Below are 21,527 nucleotides of genomic sequence, written 5' to 3' on the forward strand. Positions count from 1 at the left end.
CGGGCGGCCAGTGCAGGGCTGAGTGCAGGAGGGGGTGGGGGAGGGGGCAGGCCGAGCATCCCTCAGGTACTTCTTCCAGGTGGACAACCCCCAAGGGTGAACAAGATGAACAGGACTTTATGGGGTGGTGGGGCGAGGAAATTTCAGATGACTTTTACTTGATTCTTGGAAATCCTGAAATTTCCCAAACTTTGAGTCCTTAAACAATGAGTATATGGCGTTGCTATGTTAATACAAAAACAAAACAACAAAACTATTTTCATTTTGAGAAAAAACAAAGAAGGAAGAGGGAAAAGAGAAGGAAACCAGGACATGGAGCATCAAAAGAGCCGGGCTCTTTGCCTGCCCAGAGCTCATGGAGGAACAGCCAGTTTCCAAGAAGTCACAGCAACCAAGGAACCAAACAAATACTCATCAGTCTCCTTTCCTGCTGTCACTCAACCACCAGATGCCAAGCTGGGGACGAGATGCCGGAGGCCAAGCTGTGGCAGGGGCCCTGAAGAAGGCAGCCGGCAGCCCATGGCTTGGTGGGGGACTGGGACCAAAGGGCAGGTGCTAGAGCTTTCCCCGGAGTCCAAAAGCCCAGACACTCTGGGGATGGCACCAGCAGCAGGCAAGCAGTAAGGGGGCAGGGCCCACAGTCCGCCCCAGCAGTGGCTGTTTACCTAGAGGATGGCTCGGCTCCTGCACCAGGTACCTGGTGTTCCCGGAGAGGGCACCCTTCCACAGAAGCTCTTGCCTGTGTGTCTGTGGCCCACGAAAGCAGCTCCGCCGTGGGCCAGAGCCAGCAGGGACCGGAATGCAGACCAGGCTTCTCCACCACTGACAACCATCATCCCACCCCTTCCGGGGCCCAGACAACCCCGGCCCCCACTGACTTCACCAGACTCCCTGCTTCCTGCCCTCACTGGTGCTCCAGCTCCACCGGCCTGCTCACTGCTCCTCACCACAAGCTCCAGAGGGTCTCATCTTGCCTTCAGGATCTTTCGGCCACTTTCAGCATTCAGCTCTTAATTCAATTATTTCCAATCTTTCTCAGTTTTAAATAAACTCATTTAAGGCTACACATTTGGCTCTGATTTACTGCTTTAGATACATCCCCAAAGTTTGCAACATGCAATATCCTCACCAGCAGTCACCTCCAGACGTTTAGTTTCCACTGTGATTCTCTCTAGCCCAGCAGTTATCTAGGAGTGCAGTCCAGCTGCCAAACCACCGGGGCTTCGGAGGGTCCCTTTCATCACTGACAACTATCAGATGGGATCCACCTTCTTTGAGATCGTTCTGCCTTCAAGGTGGCTTACTCTTTTCAGTTAATTAGTCACTCTCAATGCACAATTCACCGGCTCACGGCAGGGATGTCACCAAGTTGTTTCTTCACCCAGGCAAGACCCAGGGGCCTCTGCAATGACTTCTGAGCATGACTCTGAGCTCTTGGCTGAGATTTCAGCAGTGTGGTCTGACTGCCAGAGGTGCCCACCGGCCTGACATGCTGGTCCCCAACTGCCGGCAGGCCACCTGCTGGCAGGGGCCCTCACAGGCTCAACCAGATCCTTCCCTCCACCTCCAGATCTGGCCCGTCGGTCTTTGGTGAGATGATTCTGCCTGGTCGTCACAAGCGCAGGACGCAGCCTGGCCTTCCACCCCAACCTACTCTCCCTCCGGACCCAGCCACACATGGCCCTCCGGCTTGGCTGGACGCACACCCAGTCACTTCATCACATACTGTCTCTGCTTTGACAACCCCCAGACCCAAGGGACCCACAGAGTCTGCTTTCTTCACTCTCGCACGGAAAACATCAAGCATCAATCAAGAAAGTTTAAAAAAAAAAAAAAAAGCAAAACAAAGAAACCCATGGTGTTTAGATCCCATAGCTCCTGGTGACTCTCCCTCCACAGCCCCTGCCACTTGTCCAGACCCCTCCGCTCTCCTCACCCCCTTCCACCTGACTCCCTGAGGCCCCTCTGCACCTGAAACTTTGACCGCTGTGCCTACAACAGCTATGCCGGCAAAGACCCAGCCAGGTACCCCATCCACCAGCACCTCACAAGGCTTTTGAAATGTTTTTCACTGGCTGCCAGCAAACAAATAGGAATGTCACACCACATGCCTTGAGTCAGAGGTAAAAGAGTGATCATCCAACAAAGATACGGAGACCAAGGAGGCCTGAGAAGCCCCTGGCTTGGGAGCTCTGGTCTCTGAGGTGTCCAGGCTGCTCCTTCCACAAACCCCCACACCAGGGAGGCTCCCGCACTCGCTCGTCAGCACCTGCCGTGGGCTGATTCTTATGTCTGAGTAGTGACCCCGTGGACAAGGAGTGGCCTCCGGGAGGAGCTGGGGTCCAGGAATGCTGAGGCTCTCTCCTGACCTTGGCCAAGGATACCTGCTCCCTCCCAATCCTCAATCCTGGGCTGCTGGCAGGGAACAGAAAGCCAGGCTGACCTCTTGGTTTACTCAGGTTGGAACAAATGAGCTGTTCTCCCTCTTGATGTCCTCTCACCTCTCCCAGGAGGTACCCAACCATCCAAGCCGGGTCTGAGACTCCCAGGCATAAACGTAATTCTCCAAAATGAAATGACTACACAGGGGCCGCAGAGCCCTGGAAGAAACGGGGGAGGGGGGAGCAACGTTCGGGGAGCTTCCTTCCACCTGGAGCCACCTGAGGGGTGGCACTCGTGCTCCAGGCCACTCTACCACACTGCCATCTCTCCTCCTCGACCCTGTGCCCCTTCATGACACTTCCCCAGCCCCAGCCTTGACCCTGGCGTGGGGCGAGCTCCCAGTAACCCTGGTGGATCCTATAGCCTGAGGCTGTGATTTCACAACAACCAAGCCTCAGAGCACAGCCCCAGGTGCAGACAGCAGCCCTGGTTTGGGGTTCTAGGCCCTCGAGCCATGCCCAGTGGTCCTCGTGCAGCTCAGTCACTCCGCAGCAACACGGACGCCAACTGCCTAGCCAGAAACACCAGATTTAACTCCCTCCCACGTCCCGCCCACCATCCTCTCCCAAATAGCTCTGGGGACTTAAACCAAATGAGCATGGCTCAAGATTATGTTTCAGAAAATACAGAAAAATCAATCTGTATTTCTAGCACACTGCCCCCACACTTGCCACACAGAGCTATGGGGGCCTCGCTCAGGGCACAGGGCTTCGCACAACAGCCGTACTTGGTGGGAAAGCTCTTCCTTCTCTTGCTCTTCCCTGCTGCAAGGTGAGGGATGGGGGAGGGGGAGGCCCCTGTATGCTGACACCCCTAAGTCTCTACTGGATCCGGCAAGAAGCAGGGACCCCTCTTCCTCCCGCTTAACTGTCACCACTGTGGCTGATCCCCAGAGCAAGACCTTCCAGAGCCTCAGAGAGTGTAATGGCACCCCTGCCAGCCCAATGCCAAGATACCTGGCCTGTCCTCTAGGAGTCAGGCCCTAGAAAAGATGACCCGATGGGCGGGACTAATAAAGGGCACTGCCAACAGACCTGTGGACCAAGGCACCAGCAGGCCATACCTACTCAGAGCAACTGGTCAGGACAAGTGCATTTAGGCAGAGAGTCACTGCAGGGACAGATTTCAGGAACTGTGCGGCCAAAGAGAAGCCAAAGCAAGAGGATGTTCTGGGGGAGATGAGGACAAGCCTAAATAAAACAAAGAGCTAGATAAACCCTTAAAAGACTCCGTGGGTGATGGAAGGAAGGAAACCGGCACTCCCCAGCCCAGAGGGGGAAGGGCTGAGGACTATATGGCCCGTGCCCATCAGAGGGGGCGGAGCCATCAGAGACCCCTACCATGGACTCCTTTTCCTACCAAAGACTGACTGCCCACCCAGGGTGCCAGGACCATGCCCATAACAGAAACCTTCAATGACCTCGTAAAGAGCTCTCACCTAGAGCAACCCAGGATCTTTTCTAAAAGCTGAAGTGGAAAAGGACCAGTATCTGTGAAGATCTACCGTGCCTGGTGCTGGGGAATGTAGACACATGCTCTCCTGTTGTGAGGCAGACGCAGCAGTTCTTACAAATAAGGAAAAGCTTCAGGTCCTGCCCAATGTCCCAGGGTAAGAGGCAAAGCTGGAATGGTCTGACCTTGACACCATTCTTCCCATCTGCAGCCTCCTGAGCTCAGACTTTTCACCTGAACTAGGTGGGAGGGTACCCATGGCTTCTCAAAACCAGAAACCAGGTGGGAACAAGCTGTTTGTTCCTGGAAATATTGGGGTGTTTCCTTAAAAAAGCTAGGCACCGTCCCCTGCCAGACAAGGCTGTGTGAACCCTCCCCCACTGAATGCATCCCAGCACTCGGCTCAGTCAAAGAAGCTCACAAAGGTGACCGGTGCAGGCTCTTTACCAGCTCAATCCACGGAGAGAGAAATTACTCTGGTGTTCTCAGGGGCAAAGGCAGAGGAAAGAGGGCAATGCGCCACATCCGAGCTGGCAGTGCCCTCCCTACTCTGTCCACCCTCCACCTGGGGTGGGCAGATCAGCTGGAGGTAGAGGGCCACCCTATCTCTCAGCCCCAACAGGCTCCTGAGCCTGTCCCACCGCCCCCTGCTTTGGCAAAGTGTCAGTGTCTGCTCGGGTTGTGTGTGGAAACCTGCACCACCCGCTGCCTCCCCACTGCTGAAGGCCCTCACAACTTGAGCAGCAGAGCTGTTTGAGGGGCTGGGGCCCCCGGGCTGCAGAGAGCAAAGGGCCTGCCCGGCTCTCAGCCTGGCACCCGGTGGTCAATCAGTTGAAGACGCTCACATGGTAGAAGCTTCTGAAGAGCCACAAGGGCCCCAGCTACAGCCAAGGAACGATTCCTGGTATACAGCCTAGATGGCATCGAGCCCCCGTGGGGCAGAAGCCTTTCTCAGCCCCTAGCTACATCCCCTGAATGACCCTTCATAGCTCAGAGTCCCAAAGCTGGGACTGCAGGAGAGAAACACCAGAATCCTTCAGGCCCACAGTAAACTTATAATTGATGTCCACCCCTAGCCCCACAAAGGGGGCCAGCTTCACAAGGGCCGATGGGAGGTATGGCCGGTTGCGTGCTAGACAACCGCCAAACTGCTGCCATGGCCAGACTCCTGAGCTGGTGAGCTGCCCTCAACACAGCACAAGAGACCCGGGCTACATTGGGTGATCCTGACCTTAGCTTGTACTTGGCAAGTACCTCCAACCTGGCGCCCCTGTGCCTTTACGAGTCCACTAAATGGCCTATCAGACTTCTAGCCTCAACCCAGATCAGAGTGTCAGCCCAACAGCACTGCCGCCCCTGAGCCTTCTTGTCCACCGACCCGCCCTCACTGTTCCCCCAGAGGGGCTGACTCAGGCCCTGCCCTCACACGGGACAGAGACACACTTCCCTGGCATACACCCACAGCCCCCGCCTGGCCAAGGACTGCCTCCTGCCGGCATCAGCTCCCCGTGGCTGGCTCCTCTCGGTGGGCCTGACCCTCAGCCTGTGCTGTCCCTTCTTGAAGGTGTGGAACTAGAAGCATGAGGGGATGTGTTCCACTTGGCAAAACAACTCAATAGCCTTCACTCCCACAGCTCTTCCCTCCCATGTGTGGGGACTGTCCCAAGGAGGGCCTCCAAGTCCAAACCAAAGTTTCACGGGGTTCCCTCCTGCTGGACCAGAATGAGGTCACGTAGCAGCAAGGCTGGGCCACAAGCAGCCACAAAGCCTGCTGGCCTCCTACACAGACCAGTGATCTCAAAACAAGAGTGAAATCACAACTCAACAGCTAAAAGTCGGAAGTGTGAGACAAGTAGGGTGGGAACCGCAGAGACCTGAATACCAGTCCCAGCTCTGCCACCCTAAGCTGCATGGGAACCCTACAATTTCAAACCTCTCCCTGGGCCTCGGCCGCCCACCCCCCCGGGATCCAAAGCACTTTCAAATCGGCCATCTTCACCCGTGGGACAGAATCCCTGGGCACCGAGGATCCACTCAGGAGCACTGGGGCTGCTCAGTCCCATGTTGTGGGAAGTGGCTGGTGGCACCTGGGCCTGATGGGGCCCTTAGCCACCTCCTGAAACAGAATGTGAATGCTCCAGTCCCCAAAGAGCCCAGGTGCGCAGCTTCCTGGAAAGAAGGGCCAGGGAATGGACTTCACAGGCCGGGAGCCCAAGAGGACGGCACACCCGCACGGGGCTGTGCCAACTGCTAGCTGCCCCTCAGCTTAGTTCCCGCATTCCCAGCTTCCACAGCAGACAAGCAACTGCAGTTTCACCAGGTCTCTGTGTCACTTCTCCAGGCTTCCTTTCTGTGCTTGATGCTGTGCCCAAACATGGGACTGGCGTTAGACACCACATTTTAGGGTTATCAGGCTGAGAGGCGAGTCAGCAGTTTAAAGAACCCCCCCATACCCACCCCCCCACACACACTCGTGCACGCACGCACGCACACGCGCGCGCGCACACACACACACACACACACACACACACATCCCCAAAGCCCTGGGTGATCACTCGGCATGCATCTGTTTGCACGATGTTTCTGGATATTGCCTTTTCTTTCTGTAGGGAGTAGGGGGACATAGCATCATTCATGTGGTTTTCAAATGTCCTCCTGGTTATAAGATCCCAAACTGGTTACGCGTGACTGAATGATTGACTTGCCAAAGGGCTAACAAGGTGGCTCCCCAACAAGCTTGCAACAAGAGCAGCAATCACCCAGCCCAGAGGCCAGATATTACACCTAGATGGGCCAGCCACTAGGGGGATGGGACCGCTGGTCCTGCACTCCAAATGTGTGACAGGGAGGACAAGCGGTCACCATGGGCTGAGGGGAGCAGGCAGCCTCCCAAGTCCCCAGAGAGCACAAGGAAAGGCGCAGGCTCCCACCCCAAGCCATGGCCAATGGCCCCCACGTGCCCGACTCAGATGGCAGCGGAATCCAGAGCTGCCAGCCCAAGGTACGTGAGCACAGCGGGGCCTCCCTCAGCCCTCGAGAGTTCATCCCCACTCGCCTCTCTGCCTGCCTCCTGCTCACAGGTGGAGAAGGGGATGAACTCTCGGCACCCCTGGCCCCACTTGGGTATGGCAGTTATGTCCCGACAGGAGAAACTCCAATGACCGTTCTGCTCAGCCACATTTCCTGATGGGGCGGTGCGAGAGGCCGGCACCCAGGCCAGCGGCTAGGGAGGGCTACAAGCAACCCACCTCCCCCCGGCCAGCCCACGGGGGCTGGTGCTGGTCGCTGCCCGCCCAGGGAGTCCCGGCCACCGGCCGCACTGGCACAAATCACTCAGAGAGAAGGGCTCTGCTCCCTTGCTTCAATTCCAGGAATTCGCAAACACACACAAACAGGAAGATGTCCCCCTTAGCACCTGCCTCTGAGAGACACCTGTGGTTTCTGTCTCCAAAGGCACCGATGTCTGCAGAACCCCCAAGAGACCCCGATTCTGGGCAGGGGTTCCAGGGCTCTACTCAACTGTTGGACCGAGGGACACCTGAGGTCACTGTGGGACAGATTCCATGCAGCCCCCTGTGCGAAGTGTGCCGACCATGTCCAGATGCCTCCCCTCCCACCCCCACCCAAGTTAACCCCTGCACTCCCTGCTCAGCTGCAGCACCAGGCCCAGCACTTCTGCCAGAGGTCACAGGTCCTGTGAGGGGTGAACCTGTTTCTGCATCTCACCCCACTGCCCAGGCTGTGCGGGGACCACAGAAACCATCCCCAGCAGGCTCCAAGGGAAGAGCCACCTCCGGTGAACCTCAGCCCCGCATGGGCCTCGAGACGGCATCTCCGCCTCCCTCCACACCACAGCGCCAGGCTGATGCCCTCACCTGATGCCCGTGGAGCGTGTAGAGCAGCCGGCCCTCCATGAGGTCCAGAATCTTCAAGGTCGAGTCGCTGGAGGCCGTGAGCAGGTAGTTTCCGGACGGGTGAAAGGACAGGGCATTCACCGCTGCGCTGTGCACTGGGGGAGGGACATCAGTCAGGCACTGGCTGGGAGGCCCAGGGATGCAGCTGGGGCCTGAAGATGGGCAATCGGGGCCAACCGTGGCTCGGCACAGGGCTAGACCAGGGTGGCCACAGCTCCAATGACGTGGGGAGCCCCACAACCAAAGAACAGAAGCGGACTCGTCCAGAGCTGAGGACGGGCAGCAGGAGACACAGGGCAGGCGGGAGCCCATGTGACAAGGCCCGAGGGATGGGGCGATTCCTCTTGCCCTCCCACCACACGGAGCAGTGGAGCTGGAGCAGAACGGAGTGCTCAAACATAACACCCAATCTGTCTCTCATAGCGCTACTTAGGGGAAACCGAACAGAAAAGACAATTCCTGAGTGCCAGTACGATGCCCCTGCCCAACGAGAGCAGGCATGTGGGGCAGCCGGGCAGAGGTAAGACACACGCTCAGGAGCCAGTCGGGCCTGGGTTCCAATCCCAGCCTCCCCACTGTTCCTCACCTTAGGACCCTGAGTAAGCACCCTGACACGCACACCCGTTTCTCCTGCTGTATCATGGCACCCACGTGTTGGGGTGTGGGGCAGGGGGGGGAGCCTGCCTGTGAGGCCTCTGTACAGAGGGAGCCCTCCGATGGGCCTCTCTGCTGCCCCGGGTGTCACACGCAGCTTCCAGGTCCTGCCGCTTTACCCGCACAACAGCTCAACCTCATCTGTGACTTCCTGTTCCCCAGTGGCCTGGCCTGAGCCCGTCCATCCTGGTGACCCTCACTCTGCAAGATCCGACCACCCCAGCCCTGTCAGCTTCCCAGCTGCTCCACACGGACCTGGGAGACTCTTGCCCACCTCTACCCCTGACCTTGAAGCTCACTGCTCAGTCACCCCCTCAGGGAAGCCTCCCGACCTCATTGGGGCCACCCCCTTGAATTGTCCCCCTAAAGCACCATAAGTCTCTGGTGGACGCACTCTTCACTGCAGTGTTTTACATTTCGGTGTAGCTCTCTGACTCATGGCCGGGTCCCCCAAGAGACTGTGTGCTCCGTCAGGCAGGGGCTGTGTCGGGTCCTTGCCTCCCGGCTCAGTGCCTGACACGGAGCAGGACTCAGAAGGTGGCTGGTGAGTAGGTGAGTTGGACCCAGGCAGGCCACATGCGGACAACAACGTGAGGACCAGCTCCATCACAGCTTCTGAAAGCAGCTACTGAAGAAGACTTCGGTGCCTTCATCCCCACCACCACAGGCCAGGTGGGGGACACCAGTGGGGGTCACATAACCGGGGCCCGCTGAATCAGAACTGCTACAAACAGAAAGACAAATTCTAAAACCAACCCCTCACCCTGGCCCTGTGGGTCTGCAAGAACCAGTGCGAGGCCAGAAATACATCCACCACAGGTTGGCCTTCCACAGAGCCCACAGCGGTACAGGGAGCCCCTCAGAAACCAGCCCGGCTGATGGGCTGATACGCCTGGGGAGTGTGGGTACATGTCCCCAAGCACACTTAGGGGAGACAGCCAGGGCTTTACATAACACGGTATTTATGTCTGAGCATTCTCTAAGCACCACAGCTCCAGGAACCAGACTGCAGGGGGGCTGATGGGGTCTCCAGAGAGGCAGAACACAGCTCCCTCAGCCCGTTGCACTCCCCGCACTCGAGGCCATGGGGGGTGGGGGAGGTCAGCATCCTCAGTGTTTACCAAGACTTGGGGCATGGAGAGCCAAAGAATACGGCCACGGCTGACCCAACAGGAACTGAACAGGCAAGGAGCCAGCCACAGCAGTGGCAGAAAGAACGTTCGTAACGCAGAGTGTGACTGCCACTACCCACAGGTGGAAGGGACACACACATGCAAAGGGAAGTGGACAGAAGAAGCTCCAGACAGACCTTCCACAGAGGCCCCTGGGGAGGACAGGAATACGGGACTTCTCATTTTTACTCTGCATACTTCCAGATTTTTTTTTAACCATCAAAATACAGCCACTGTGATTACACAACTGGGTGAATGATAAAAAGTGAATCCTCCCCTGGTGGGTGGATTCACAAAAGAGTGAGTGGTGTCCAGGGAGGCGGGAGCCCAGTCTGGCTCGGCATCCTCCCGCCGGCCCTTCAGGTCGTGAGTCTACAGGCGAAGAGCTAGTGCCCTGCACTCCCGAGGGGCCCACGATGCTCGCCAGATTGCTGGTTCACACTGGCAGTGAAGTGGGGTGGGAGGAGGGGAGCCCTGCCACCCTCAACCCCACAGCAGGACAGCTCTGAGAGGCGGCCTGCCCTGCATCTATCTCCCCAGGCCCCATCTCCCTTTGGGCCTCTTCAAATGCTGCCCCCGGCGCGTCGACCTCCCTGAGCCTGGAGAAGGGCACGCTATTCTCATTTTTGCAGCCCTTGGCAGCCTGGCCTGGAATGAACGCTGCCCCGCCCCACCTGAGACAAAGCTGGCAGAGGTGCAGCCAGACCAGGAGGGTCCGGGGCTTCCCAGTACCACCAGGGCAGCGGGCGCAGGATGTGGATGGCACGCCAGGGCCTCCCAGCTGGGCAAGTCTACCCCAGGGAGGGAATCTCCCCCGGAGGAAGGGCAACCAAAAGCCCTGCTCTGCTCTAAATGGCAGGAATATCAAAGGCCTCCTCGCTGGGGTGGAAACATCTGGAACCATTTACTCCAGAAGTGGGCTCAGCTTGGGGGACCAGGATGTATTAGACACCAGGACCCACTGCCGAATTTCCCTCCTCATTCTCCTGCCTCACCCACAAGCCCCACCAGCCTGGGGCAGCCTCTCTGGCTCTATAAACATGGGAGACATATTCTAGGGAGGCCTCATTCTAAGAATCACCCCTGCACGCCAGTCCCCCAGGGAGGCTCCCACCATAAAGTCCTGAGCAGTGACTGTCCAGGAACAATCCACTTTTCATCAAGCCCAAAACCTGCTAGGCCCTCTTCTTGCTTCCATGGCAGTGATGGGTGACAACTGATGGCACAGCGCCCCAGAGAAGACATTCCAACTCATGGTCAGAGATATACCAACATCAAGATCCTACAGGTCAGGGCACCTGGGTGGCTCAGTTGGTTAAGCGACTGCCTTCGGCTCAGGTCATGATCCTGGAGTCCCGGGATCGAGTCCCGCATCGGACTCCCTGCTCAGCAGGGAGTCTGCTTCTCCCTCGGACCCTCCCCCCATCTCATGCTCTCTCTCTCTATCTCATTCTCTCTCTCAAGTAAATAAATAAAATCTTAAAAAAAATTTAAAAGATCCTACAGGTCACCAGGAGCCCAGAGAAGGTGGGACTGAGGCCACTGCAGACCTGCCCCTAAGCCCTGGGCACTGGCCATAGCTTGTGGGTAGCATGGGGCCTAAGGAGAGGCCTAGGTACCCACAATCCACTCTGCCCACACAGCGCTGCACGTACAAGCCCTCAGCAAGCCTGGCCCACTGCCCAGTGGGCTCCAAACTGACCAAGGGGCCCAGAGAAGTCCCAGGTACCCAAGTCGGAGGCAGCTTTCTAAGGCAGGCCACACGAGGCCAAGCCCCAGCCCCAGCCCACCACCATCACAAAGGGCTCAGCGCACTTCACCTGGGCGGGGCGGGGGGGCTTCTCGTAACATGCAACTGGCCTCCCCAGTAACTTCGGGTTCACAAGGGACTATGGATTCGTACAATGATGGTGCTCTGATACCAGCAGGGAAGGATGCTCAAAACCCTGCTCTGTGTGAATGTCACACCAAGGCCCACTTAGGGATGGTGGGAAGGGGCCAGTGAGCTGGCTAGATCACGTGGGACAGCGCACTGCCCTCCTGACCAACCCTTTTGTTCTCAAAACATGAAACAAAGGATACAGGCCTGCCCCACCAACGGACTGCACGGCTGCCTGAAAATCCTCTGTGACCAGATCTGCGATATGGCGGAGGGGTGTGTTAAAAACCAGGGGACAGAGAACCTGGGACTCTGAGCTCTAACTAGAATTTCTGGAGAGGGCCGAACCAAACCCTCCCAGGGCCCTCAGGAAGCGAATGACTAGAATCAACATGGTGTAAGGAAGCCAGCGTGGAGTGGCGGACAGAACGCCACACTCAGAGGCCTTCCATCGGAGACTCAGCTTCCCAGCTGTGGGACCATGGACAAGCCTCAAACTGCCCATCTGTGAAATGGGGGGTAGCCCTGTCCTGCCAGCACCCCCGGGGCCTGTCACTGGAGAGTGGACCTGCACGTGCCTGGGAGCCGCAAACCGCACTATGGGTTCCGGATGGGGGTTGCTGCTCAGATGTCTGAACAGCCTTCATGTGGGCTCGGAGCATATGGAGCCTAACCCACCTCCGTGGGGCCCGGCACTCCCAGGGATCCGGCAGCCCCACCGTCTCCTGGCTGAATTGGGAAACCAGAACTGCTCCCCACACGGACAGGTCAGAGCCGAGAAACTCCTTGCCCAAGACAGATGATGCCAGCTTAACTCCCAACAACCCAGCATGGAACAGGAAGTGTCCTCTGTGACGCGCAACCACAGGGCAGCCGGACACAGGCAGGCTGGGGTTGCTGACCACACAGTATCAGGAGTCAAAGGGTCTCAGAAAAGCCCAACAAACTCATGTGCCTCAAGCCCACCCAGGAGAGCCTGGTACTCATTCAGAGTCACCAAGGGAGACACTAGATGTCATAGTATTCTTAAAAAGTTTCCTCTGGGTTTCCCAGGGGCCAGGGACCGAAAACAGCTCAGGCATCTGCTACCAGAGTGCCAGGAGTCATTCTCGGGGAATCAACCTCCAAACAGATGCCCCGGCACCTCTGAGGATGAGGGAGCAGCTGCTACTAAGGGGGTAGGGGGAGCCTCTTGGGTAGAAGGTTTGGCCATGGAGCTCTTTGGGGAAGCCGCTAGACCTGAGCAGACCTGGCCAGGTCCCTCAAGCAGCATAAAGGGTGAGGGGTACGTCCCCCAGCCAATGTGCTCAGATCTACCGGGCTCTCGAGCCCCAGAGGGTAAGCTTAGGGGCAGTGGGATGAGTCTGCTGCCCCGTGCACCATGCATTGAGCAGGGAGCTGAGGAAACCCGATTATTTACGAGGTACTCCAAGCCACCCAAGGCGTCTGATCTATATTGGGGTGGCTTAGGAATAAGACACTGGGTGGCTCTGTCATAGGAGCAAAGGACAAGCAAAAACACACTGAAATCTCTCTGCAGAAGCTGTCAGCCTCATGCACCCGGGTCCCCCCAGGACTTGGCTCCTGATGCCACCTGAGCCCTCCCACCACCTCCCCGGCCCTGCCAGTCACTGACATCCCATGCCCACCCACCACAAAGTCTGCCCCCTCAAGAACTCCAGGGACCTCTCTCCAGCACCCGCCACCCTCCTCGACTGCCCTACATCACTCCCCCTCCTGACCACCTCTTCAGGGGACATTGCATTCCTTCATGCCCCTGGCTCTGCCCCATCAGCCCTCCCATGGGCTCCCACCCCTCATTCTGGCTGCTTTGTGAACTTTTCCCTCTATGACCCCTTAATCACAGGGACCCAGGATATGGCCCCAGCCTTTCTCAAGCTCCCAATTCCTGGGCCCAGGTGGCCACTCAACCCACAGCATCACCTCCTAACTCTATTCAATCTCCAAAGCCTATCTCCCTGGGCCCGATCCCTGCCCCACTCGGATGCCCAGCCCTCACTCAGACACCGGGTGCAAGCAGCCCACCCAACAGTCACCCAGACACACCAGCTTCCCACCCACGTAGGCTCTCAGCACTGCTGTCCTCTCAGACAGACCTTCGCTCCTCGAGGAATGGGACCAGTCCCAGGCTGCAACTTTGGGACCATGGGCCAGAGTATGGCATTCAAGGTCCTCCCCAATGGGTACCTGCTGGTGCACCCTACGAACACCAGACCCATGCTCCTGATCCATCAGAAGTGAGGCTGGACCCTCCCAAGATCACCTAGAGATCCTCTCCCCTCAGTGTCAAATCTTATGTGGCAAAAAGAAATAATAATAAAAAATTTAAAAACTTACGTGGTACAAACCACATTGCCAGTACTCACTTGAACTCCCCCAACAGATCTTCCCAAACCCCATAAGGTACTCTTCCCACACCCCCTTTACAGATGGGAAGCAGCCTATGCTCCTAAGCTGCACTGCCTCGTCACCTTCCCTTCCCATCTCTCCTGACCCCACACTCAGCGGCGCCTTCCCGCCCAGCACTCCTCCACACCTGCCAACCTTCCCCCAGTCCATCGTGCAGATGTGCCCGATCTCCAACCCAGGCCTGGCCCAGAGCAGAAGAGAGGCCTCTAAAGCCTGAAGGAGGGGAAGGAGGGGTGTGGTCTCCAAGTAGAGGGTAGACCCCATAGCTGCTCTGTTCTAGAAGCTCTGTCTGAAACAGCGGCTGTGACAAACCCCAGGGCTCTCTGTTAAGGAAAGTACCAGTTATGCGGCTAGCCCCTGCCACCTGGTGGTCGTATAGGGCAATGCAGGCCAGACTCCCTACTCCAGGATCTCCAGGACCCAGACTTGGCAACAGGGGCATCATGAACACAGTACCTGGTTCCTGCACTCCCTAAGCTCTTGACACAGACCAATTCGTTACCCTCCCAACACCATCTGTGAGGGAAGTGCTATCATTGTCCCAGGGGGCGCAGAGGAGTCAAGTGACCTGCCCAACATCACACAACTAGGAATGCTGAGGCTGGCTGCGGAGCCCACCCTCCACCGTGTGCTTTTTAAGACCAGGAGCCTCTCCCTCTTCTTGGGAGATCAGCTAAGAAGGGCTCACAGGGGGTGGAAAGGAGAGCTCTGAACCCAAGTCCTACACCTTTGTCCAGACACATCCTTCCCATCTTCCCATTTTCAGGTGCGAATTCTGGAACGGAGCCCATGGACTTTAAACTTAGTCCCAAGTCAACGACCACAGCTCCTCAAACAACTCCAGCTCTACCCCTCTCCGGTCTCAGCCCCAGGCCCACAGGCCCGCCCACCATTTTGCCCCCTGCACAACTCCTAGTTCCTCCCGTGGCCCCTCGCCAGCTTCCTTCCCTGGCCCCATCCCCACCATCTCTAGGTGGCTCATGGCCCTGCCCAGTCACACCTGCTCTCAAGACAGTTCCATACTCTAGTCCCCTCCGCAAGCTCATCCTAATCACACGCAAGTCCGTCCCTACCCTACCTCCCAGCTGGAACCTGACACAGCCCGTGCTGACTGCCTGCCGCTCTGCCTTCCGAGGGCTACCATTAGATCAGGGGACACAGCCCCAGGGCTGCCTCCTGAGCCTGGTCTCTAGCCTAAGTTGACCCTCCGTATGGTTCTTGGCTCCATATCCATGGAGGACACCATGAGGCCAGAGGTGGCCAAGGTGCCACGAACACTGACTTCTTTTGACAGACCTGCCCCCTTCGCCTTAGCTCTAGAGGCAAGTAGCACGGGCAGCCCCTGAGAAGCGGCCCTTGAGCAGAGCCCTGGCCAGAGATCCACTGCGAGCTCCTTGTCTCGCCCTGCAGTGTGCATGAGACTCTGCCGGCTCAGGAGCAGGCACCACAGGGCTTGGTGGGTACCAGGTAGTGCCAGGATCCACCTTCAGGCCAGTGTTCCGACCCAGCACGGCCACAACACAGACTGCTGGCCGCTGAAGATCCCAACAGGCCCGGGACTTCTCCCCACTGACCGGGGCCGTCCTCAGGCCCGCTTCAGCACCACGGCAACGAGCCGGCCACCTGCTCTACCGCGGCCGCTCTCGGACACTCACGCTGATAGTGCTGCAAGAGCCGGTGCGTCCGCACGTCCCACACCTTCACCGTGTTGTCCATGCCGGCGGCTGCGATGCACGTGCCGCTGGGGTGGAAGTCCACGAAGGTGACAAAGCTGGAAAGACAGGAGCCACCACATGCTATAGGAGGACCGTCCTGGCTCAGAACAGACCCCCAAACATCCAACCTTTTCCAACATCCCTGCATGTCTGCTCAGGCTGTTCCCCAAACCCAGAAGACCTCCCTCCTGCCCCGCTTCTTTACCAGGTGGCCAAGGCATAGCAAGGAAAGGGTGCGAACAGTGGCTAGCAGTGACCAGACGTGGACTCACCAGGGAGCGAATCCCAGCAGCCACTTCTACATACAAGTAGAGAAAGTGGCCTTCAGCCCAGAGGTCAGCCGACAGCTCAGGGTGTTTAGAGTCAGAGCCAGGGCCCTCATCAAAGCCCCCTGCCCGATGAGGCCCAGCCCCAAAGGGCCAGCAGGGCCCCAAGGCCACTGGTTGACTATCTCCAGGAGACAGGCCAAGGGCCCCCAATATCCCCACACGTGACATCCAGGCTGGCATCACGGCTGGCTCTCCGGAGGAGCCTTTCCCTGGGGCTCCAGCCTACCTGTGGAGGGCAGAAGCTGGGGTTCAACAAGAAGGCCAGAACAGGTGAGGCCCTACTCCAATGCAGGCTCCTCCCTCTCCTGATGATGTGGCACAACGTGAACCGCCACCAAGAACTTACAAGAACCTGCCAAGCCTTTCATTTATAAACCCATCACCATAGGCAACATACTAACATGATTTTGGGAGGTCCAGGGTCACCTTCTTTCAGAGAGACAAGTCACAATTCTGAGAACTGGGAAGTGAAAGGAAAAGAGAGGCCCCAAGAATCACATGCCTTAAAGTTAAGCACCCGTTATTTGTGGGGATGGGGATGAGATGAACCTCCCACTCACATAGGAAAAAATTCAGAGACAGAGAGAAGCAGAGACGTGGCCCCACATAAGGCCACTGGGGCCCCTTCATGCCTAGGTCCATGCTTTTCTTGAGCACCTGCAGGAGGACAGGGTCCGGTGACTTACCCGCCATGCTCACAGTAAGAGTGGACACACTCCCGGCTCGTCTTGTCCCATAGCTTGACAGTCTTGTCATCGCTGGCAGACACGATGAGCCGCCCATCAGGGGAGAACCTGAACCAGGCAGGGCACAAGTCACACCACCATGGGCACTGCACAGTGTCCTCCACAGCCACCTCCCTGCACTGCCCACCACCAGGCCCCAGAACCAGCCAAAGCGTGAACGCTGCTCTGACCCTGAGTGATCCTGGGCAAGCAGCTTTCCCTCTGTGAGATGGGGAAGAATGGTACCTACACTCATGCTGAGCAGGGAGCAGCGCCGTACGCACAAGGCCCCCAGCGCTGCACACGGCATGGGGCAAAGTGCGTGCTGACTGCTGATGCTATCAGCATGAAGGCGGCCCGAAGCCACCATCGGCATCGTGATCCTGTTCCCAGGCCCCCAAGTCCACACTTGACTCTGAGAACCACCTACCGACAAAAATGTGTGGAGGTCCTGGGGACCCACCAGCAAAGGGGGGTGTAGGCTTCACACTGGTTTGCTGGCCTGGCCCCTCCTATTCTCAGGAGCCCGACGGTGAGGCCTCTCTGAGCAATCAGGGACCTCCCAGGACACAGGTGCCCTGGAGAACAAGTAACTTGCATGGGGTCCCCAGAAGAACACCATAATAGTCCCCAACTTCTGACTCCCATGGTTTCCCAGCATCCCCAGACCTCCCAACCTCTTCCTCTGGAGCCCGGAGATCTCTGTCAAAAGGATCAGAATAGCTGAAAGTAGGCACATTTGTGTCCGCAATCCTTGGACCCTGAAAGGTCCTGTGGGTCACCTGGCGCCTATCCCCACAGCACTGCCCCCCCACCCCACAGCAAAGGGAGAGCCAGCCTCCAGACCAGCCTCCTCAGAAGCTTCAACATCCACCCAGCAGCTCAAGCAAAACCAACTTCTGAGAGGCAGACTCAGCTTCAAAACCCAGCAAGCGCCCAGGGGCAAGATACTGCGCTGTTCTGAGCCTCGGTGTCCTCATCTGTAAAATGGGAATGACACCGCCTAGCCTGCAGGCCTGCCGTGAAAAGAAATTGTAGAGTGCTACTAGTGACATCATCTTGTCACTATTGCTCCTAAAACAGCCCCCGCTGACTTGCTTCCGGCCGCATTACCGGATGTCAGGGGCTCAATCATGGCTGGCAATGAACTCACTTACTTGTCATGTGTGAGCTAGAAGCTCCTCAGCAATTTACAAAGTGACAACTTCTTTGCTCCCATTTCACCGATAAGGAAGCTGAGGCTCAGTAATATGAAAGAGTAGCTAGTTCGCCCAAGGTCACGCTACTGGCGCCTGGCAGCGCCTCGGTGCCCCTCAAGCCCCAGGTCCCTCCAAGGGTCCAGGGGCAGGACGATGCTGATGCTCACCTGGCGCAGCGGACCCAGTTGATGTGCTGGCTCAGGGAGAACAGGAATTTCTGGCGATGAGTTGACCACACCTTAACTGTTTTGTCGTCGGAGGCCGTCACAAAAGACTGGCCGTCACTGCAGAAGTGGACACTCCTCACTGTGGCCGTGTGTGCACGAAACACGGTAGACTCGCCTTTGCTGCAAGGATGGGTATTCCGATTCAGGAGACCCATAACGGTGACAGGAGGGCCCATGAGCACATCAACGCTCTCCCGACCCCTCAGAGGCCCCTCCTGATGTCAGTGCAGGCCTGCCACCCCAGCCCCCCACAAGGAAGACCAGAACCACCACCCCCCCTGCCCATGTGTGAGCAGCATCAGATGGGAGCCCTTCCAGGATGGCTGCAGTAAGCCCAGAATCCCTCTCCCAACCCTAAGGGGAGGGCTCAGCTTCTGACAGCATCTCTTCAGAAGTAGGGCAGATGCCCCACCATGACAAGTCCAGAGCCAGAATGGGGACTGGAGCGGGGACAGCTCTGGCACCAGGACCCCAGGCTCAGCCCTTCCAAGTCTGTAACTCACACATTGGGTATCCAGATCCGGACAGTCTTGTCTCGGGAGCCTGAGGCCAGCAGGTGTCCCGAAGGGGAGAAGTTCACACAGGTGACAGCGTCCTTGTGGCCCGCAAAGCGGTAGGCGCGTGACTGGGGCTTCATGTGCCAGACCATGAGGCATGAGTCCATGGAGCCACTGGCTGAGAAAGTAGGGATGCTGTGACCCTCAACTCTAGTGGGCCTTGAGCCTCCAGCAGGACGATGGGGTAAGGGGACAGGAGAAAGACCACATTTCCAGCAACTGCTGAGCTGGGGTTTGGAGCATCGACGGGCTGTCAGCTCTCCAAGCAGGAGGCCCACAAGGGAGCCAGACCAAGAGATGCCCTTCACATGCCAGGCCTGGGCTGCAACCCAGTGGGCCTCTGAGAAAACTCATCCCCCATGGGGTTCCCCACAGTCACACCCTAAGGGCACTAGAGAGCAACTAGCTCTACTCCCAGCCCAACCCAATGGGCCTTTTACCACTGAGAGGGACCAAGTCAATCAGAAACCTAGAGATCCCCAAGACAGATCAAATGACTTCAGTTTGCTCTTTATCTACAGTGACCAGTAGTCTCTGGCAGGGGACCTTGACTATGGGATGAAGGGAGAGCCTTGTCCCTAGAAACAAGAAAGCGGCAGTCATGACAGCTGTGTAGGAACCCCCAAGCGACCAAGGAGCAGGGGTACTCAGCTTTGCTCTTTGCCCTTCTCACTGGATGCTCCCGTACTGCTGTGGACAACAGAATCAAGGACCCAAGGAAAAGGAGCCATTGTTTAGGGCCATTCTACCAGCCAGACCCAAGAGATGGCTGGGGTACATGCAGTGAAAAGCCCAGACCCGGGGCCCACCCTCCAAGGCTCCGTGCCCTTGGCAAGGCCCCCAAACTCTCTGAGTCTCACACTCTGCATGTAGAATGCAGTTCACAAAACCCAGCACACAGACAGCTGGCCAGCTGAAGCAAGATGCAGGGCTAGACAAAGCACCTGGGTCCTCACAGTGCCCTACTCCCCCCACACCACACCTGCCAGCTAGAGACTCCGCCTTCTCAGCTCATAACCTAGTGCCGAGGAAAAGATGCCTTTTCTTACCCAGCTGCTTTGTGTTGAGACTGAAGTCCACACAGGTAACTGCATCTCGGTGGCCCTTAAAATGCCTCTCCAGTGAGGGGTCCTCCTGCAGGAGAGCCAGGGTCAAATGTGTGAAATTTGAATGAAGAAGGGGCTTTCCGAGGGCCAAGACTCTTCCTAAAACAGCCAGGAGGGTTTAAAAATGCTCAAGGCAGGACCTTGTATATAGAAAATCCTAAGGAATTCGCTAAAAAGCTATTAGAGCTAATAAACCAGTTAAGCAAGCTTGCAAGATCAATATATAAAAATCTCTTGTAAGACGCCCGGGTGGCTCAGATGGCTGAGCATCTACCTTCAGTTCAGGTCATGATCTCCAGGTCCTGGGATCAAGGCCCATGTTGGACTCCCTGCTCAGCTGGGAGTCTGCTTCTCCCTCTCCTTGCCTCTTCCCCTCTCAAGTGAATAAATAAAATCTTAAAAAATTTTTTAAAAATCTATTGTATTTCTGCATACCAGTAATGCACAATCTGAAGAATGATAACAATTCCATTTATGACACATGAAAAAGAATAAATACTTAGAAGTAATTCAACAAGAGGGGCGCCTGGCTGGCTCAGTCAGTAGAGCGTGCAACTCTTGGTCTCCGGCTTGTGAGTTTGAGCCTCACATTGGGTGTAGAGGTTACTTAAAAATAAAATCTTTTGGGGGTGCCTGTGTGGCTCAGATGGTTAAGCATCTGCCTTCGGCTCAGGTCATGATCCCAGGGTCCTGGGATCGAGCCCCACATCGGGCTCCTTGCTCCGCAGGAAGCCTGCTTCTCCCTCTCCCACTCCCCCTGCTTGTGTTCCTGCTCTCGCTGTGTCTCTCTCTGTCAAATAAATAAATAAAATCTTTAAAAAAAAGAATCAAGGAGAGAAAATGCGGGCCTTTCGGCAACCCCCATTTCGGGAATCAGATTCTGAACCCTCAATCTCACTGTAGGCTGGCCAATGAACCCAAAGGTCAGCCTGGACAGCCCCAAGGGGCAGTGCCACCATCTCTACTGCGCCCAACATCATCAAGGAAGCAGTAGTTCAGGACACTGCTAGGAAGACATGGAGAAAATATTCCAGACTCTTTCCACACAACAGCAGCTGTCTTAGCACTTGAAGAGTTATAGCCCTGCCATGCAAACATCTCCCCCTGCCCCAAATATCAGAAACCACAAAGAAGGATTTTGGGCACACCGGGGAGCCCAGCAAAACCTCCTCTTGGGAAAAAAAAAAATGTCCTTGGGGCAGAGTAAGACCATTGCCACCCCACAGAGTTGTAACCAGAACAAAGGCCCCCAGGGCCCTGTGCCCAGCTCCACCCCCAACACACCTGCCTGAGTCCCCCTTTCAAGAAGAAAGAGAGTGGCAGCTGGGAGTGGGGTAGGGCAACAGAGCAGCAACTGCTTCACCTGAACCTCTTGGGAGAACAAGATAATGCCCACCTCTAGGCTCAACGGGCAGAGGTAAGTTCAGTTCCAGCTCTGACCAGGGGACCCCGAAACCGTGGTTCCTCAGTGGCTGCACCCTAAGGTGGTTTATATATGGAAGGAAGTGGGGACGGACTTATGGGAAGGGCTAGATTAGGGGTCAAAAAGCCTGGATCCTAAGTCTGGGCCCTCTGCTCAAGTCCCCACATGCCAACAGGCACCACCCGGCCTTCCTGACTCTCAACCCAGCCCAAAGGCCAGACATGTTTAAACAATCTCTCAAAAAGAGGGGTTTTGGAGTGCTTCCCTCTGGAGGAAACTGGGACTCAGGGCGCCCGGCCCAGA

The 21,527-nt window shown here is 56.9% G+C and overlaps 1 protein-coding gene and 1 long non-coding RNA gene across 6 annotated transcripts in view; one reads left to right on the forward strand and one right to left on the reverse strand.

Moving 5' to 3' along the window:
- The window catches only part of POC1A (POC1 centriolar protein A), a 71,278-nt gene that overhangs the window by 48,238 nt on the left and 1,513 nt on the right, over positions 1-21,527 (reverse strand). For 2 of the 5 annotated variants that reach the window (XM_027585763.1, XM_027585761.2), the window contains exons 2-7: positions 19,745-19,829; positions 18,642-18,813; positions 18,079-18,258; positions 16,674-16,781; positions 15,599-15,714; positions 7,770-7,903 (exon numbers count right to left, since the gene is read on the reverse strand). In XM_027585763.1, coding sequence (XP_027441564.1) covers positions 7,770-7,903; positions 15,599-15,714; positions 16,674-16,781; positions 18,079-18,258; positions 18,642-18,802 — 699 coding nt within the window. In that variant the 5' untranslated portion in view covers positions 18,803-18,813; positions 19,745-19,829. Of the gene's footprint in view, positions 1-7,769; positions 7,904-15,598; positions 15,715-16,673; positions 16,782-18,078; positions 18,259-18,641; positions 18,814-19,744; positions 19,830-21,197; positions 21,281-21,527 lie in introns of all 5 variants that reach the window. The other 3 variants (XM_027585764.1, XM_027585762.1, XM_027585765.2) reach the window with 3 other exon arrangements.
- LOC113917772 lies at positions 7,715-8,986 on the forward strand. The gene is made up of 3 exons (XR_003518352.2): positions 7,715-7,853; positions 8,232-8,328; positions 8,889-8,986. It is a non-coding gene; the product is annotated as an uncharacterized LOC113917772 (long non-coding RNA).

This window comes from Zalophus californianus, chromosome 1 (assembly GCF_009762305.2).
Source record: "Zalophus californianus isolate mZalCal1 chromosome 1, mZalCal1.pri.v2, whole genome shotgun sequence".
Classification (NCBI taxonomy): Eukaryota; Metazoa; Chordata; class Mammalia; order Carnivora; family Otariidae; genus Zalophus; species Zalophus californianus.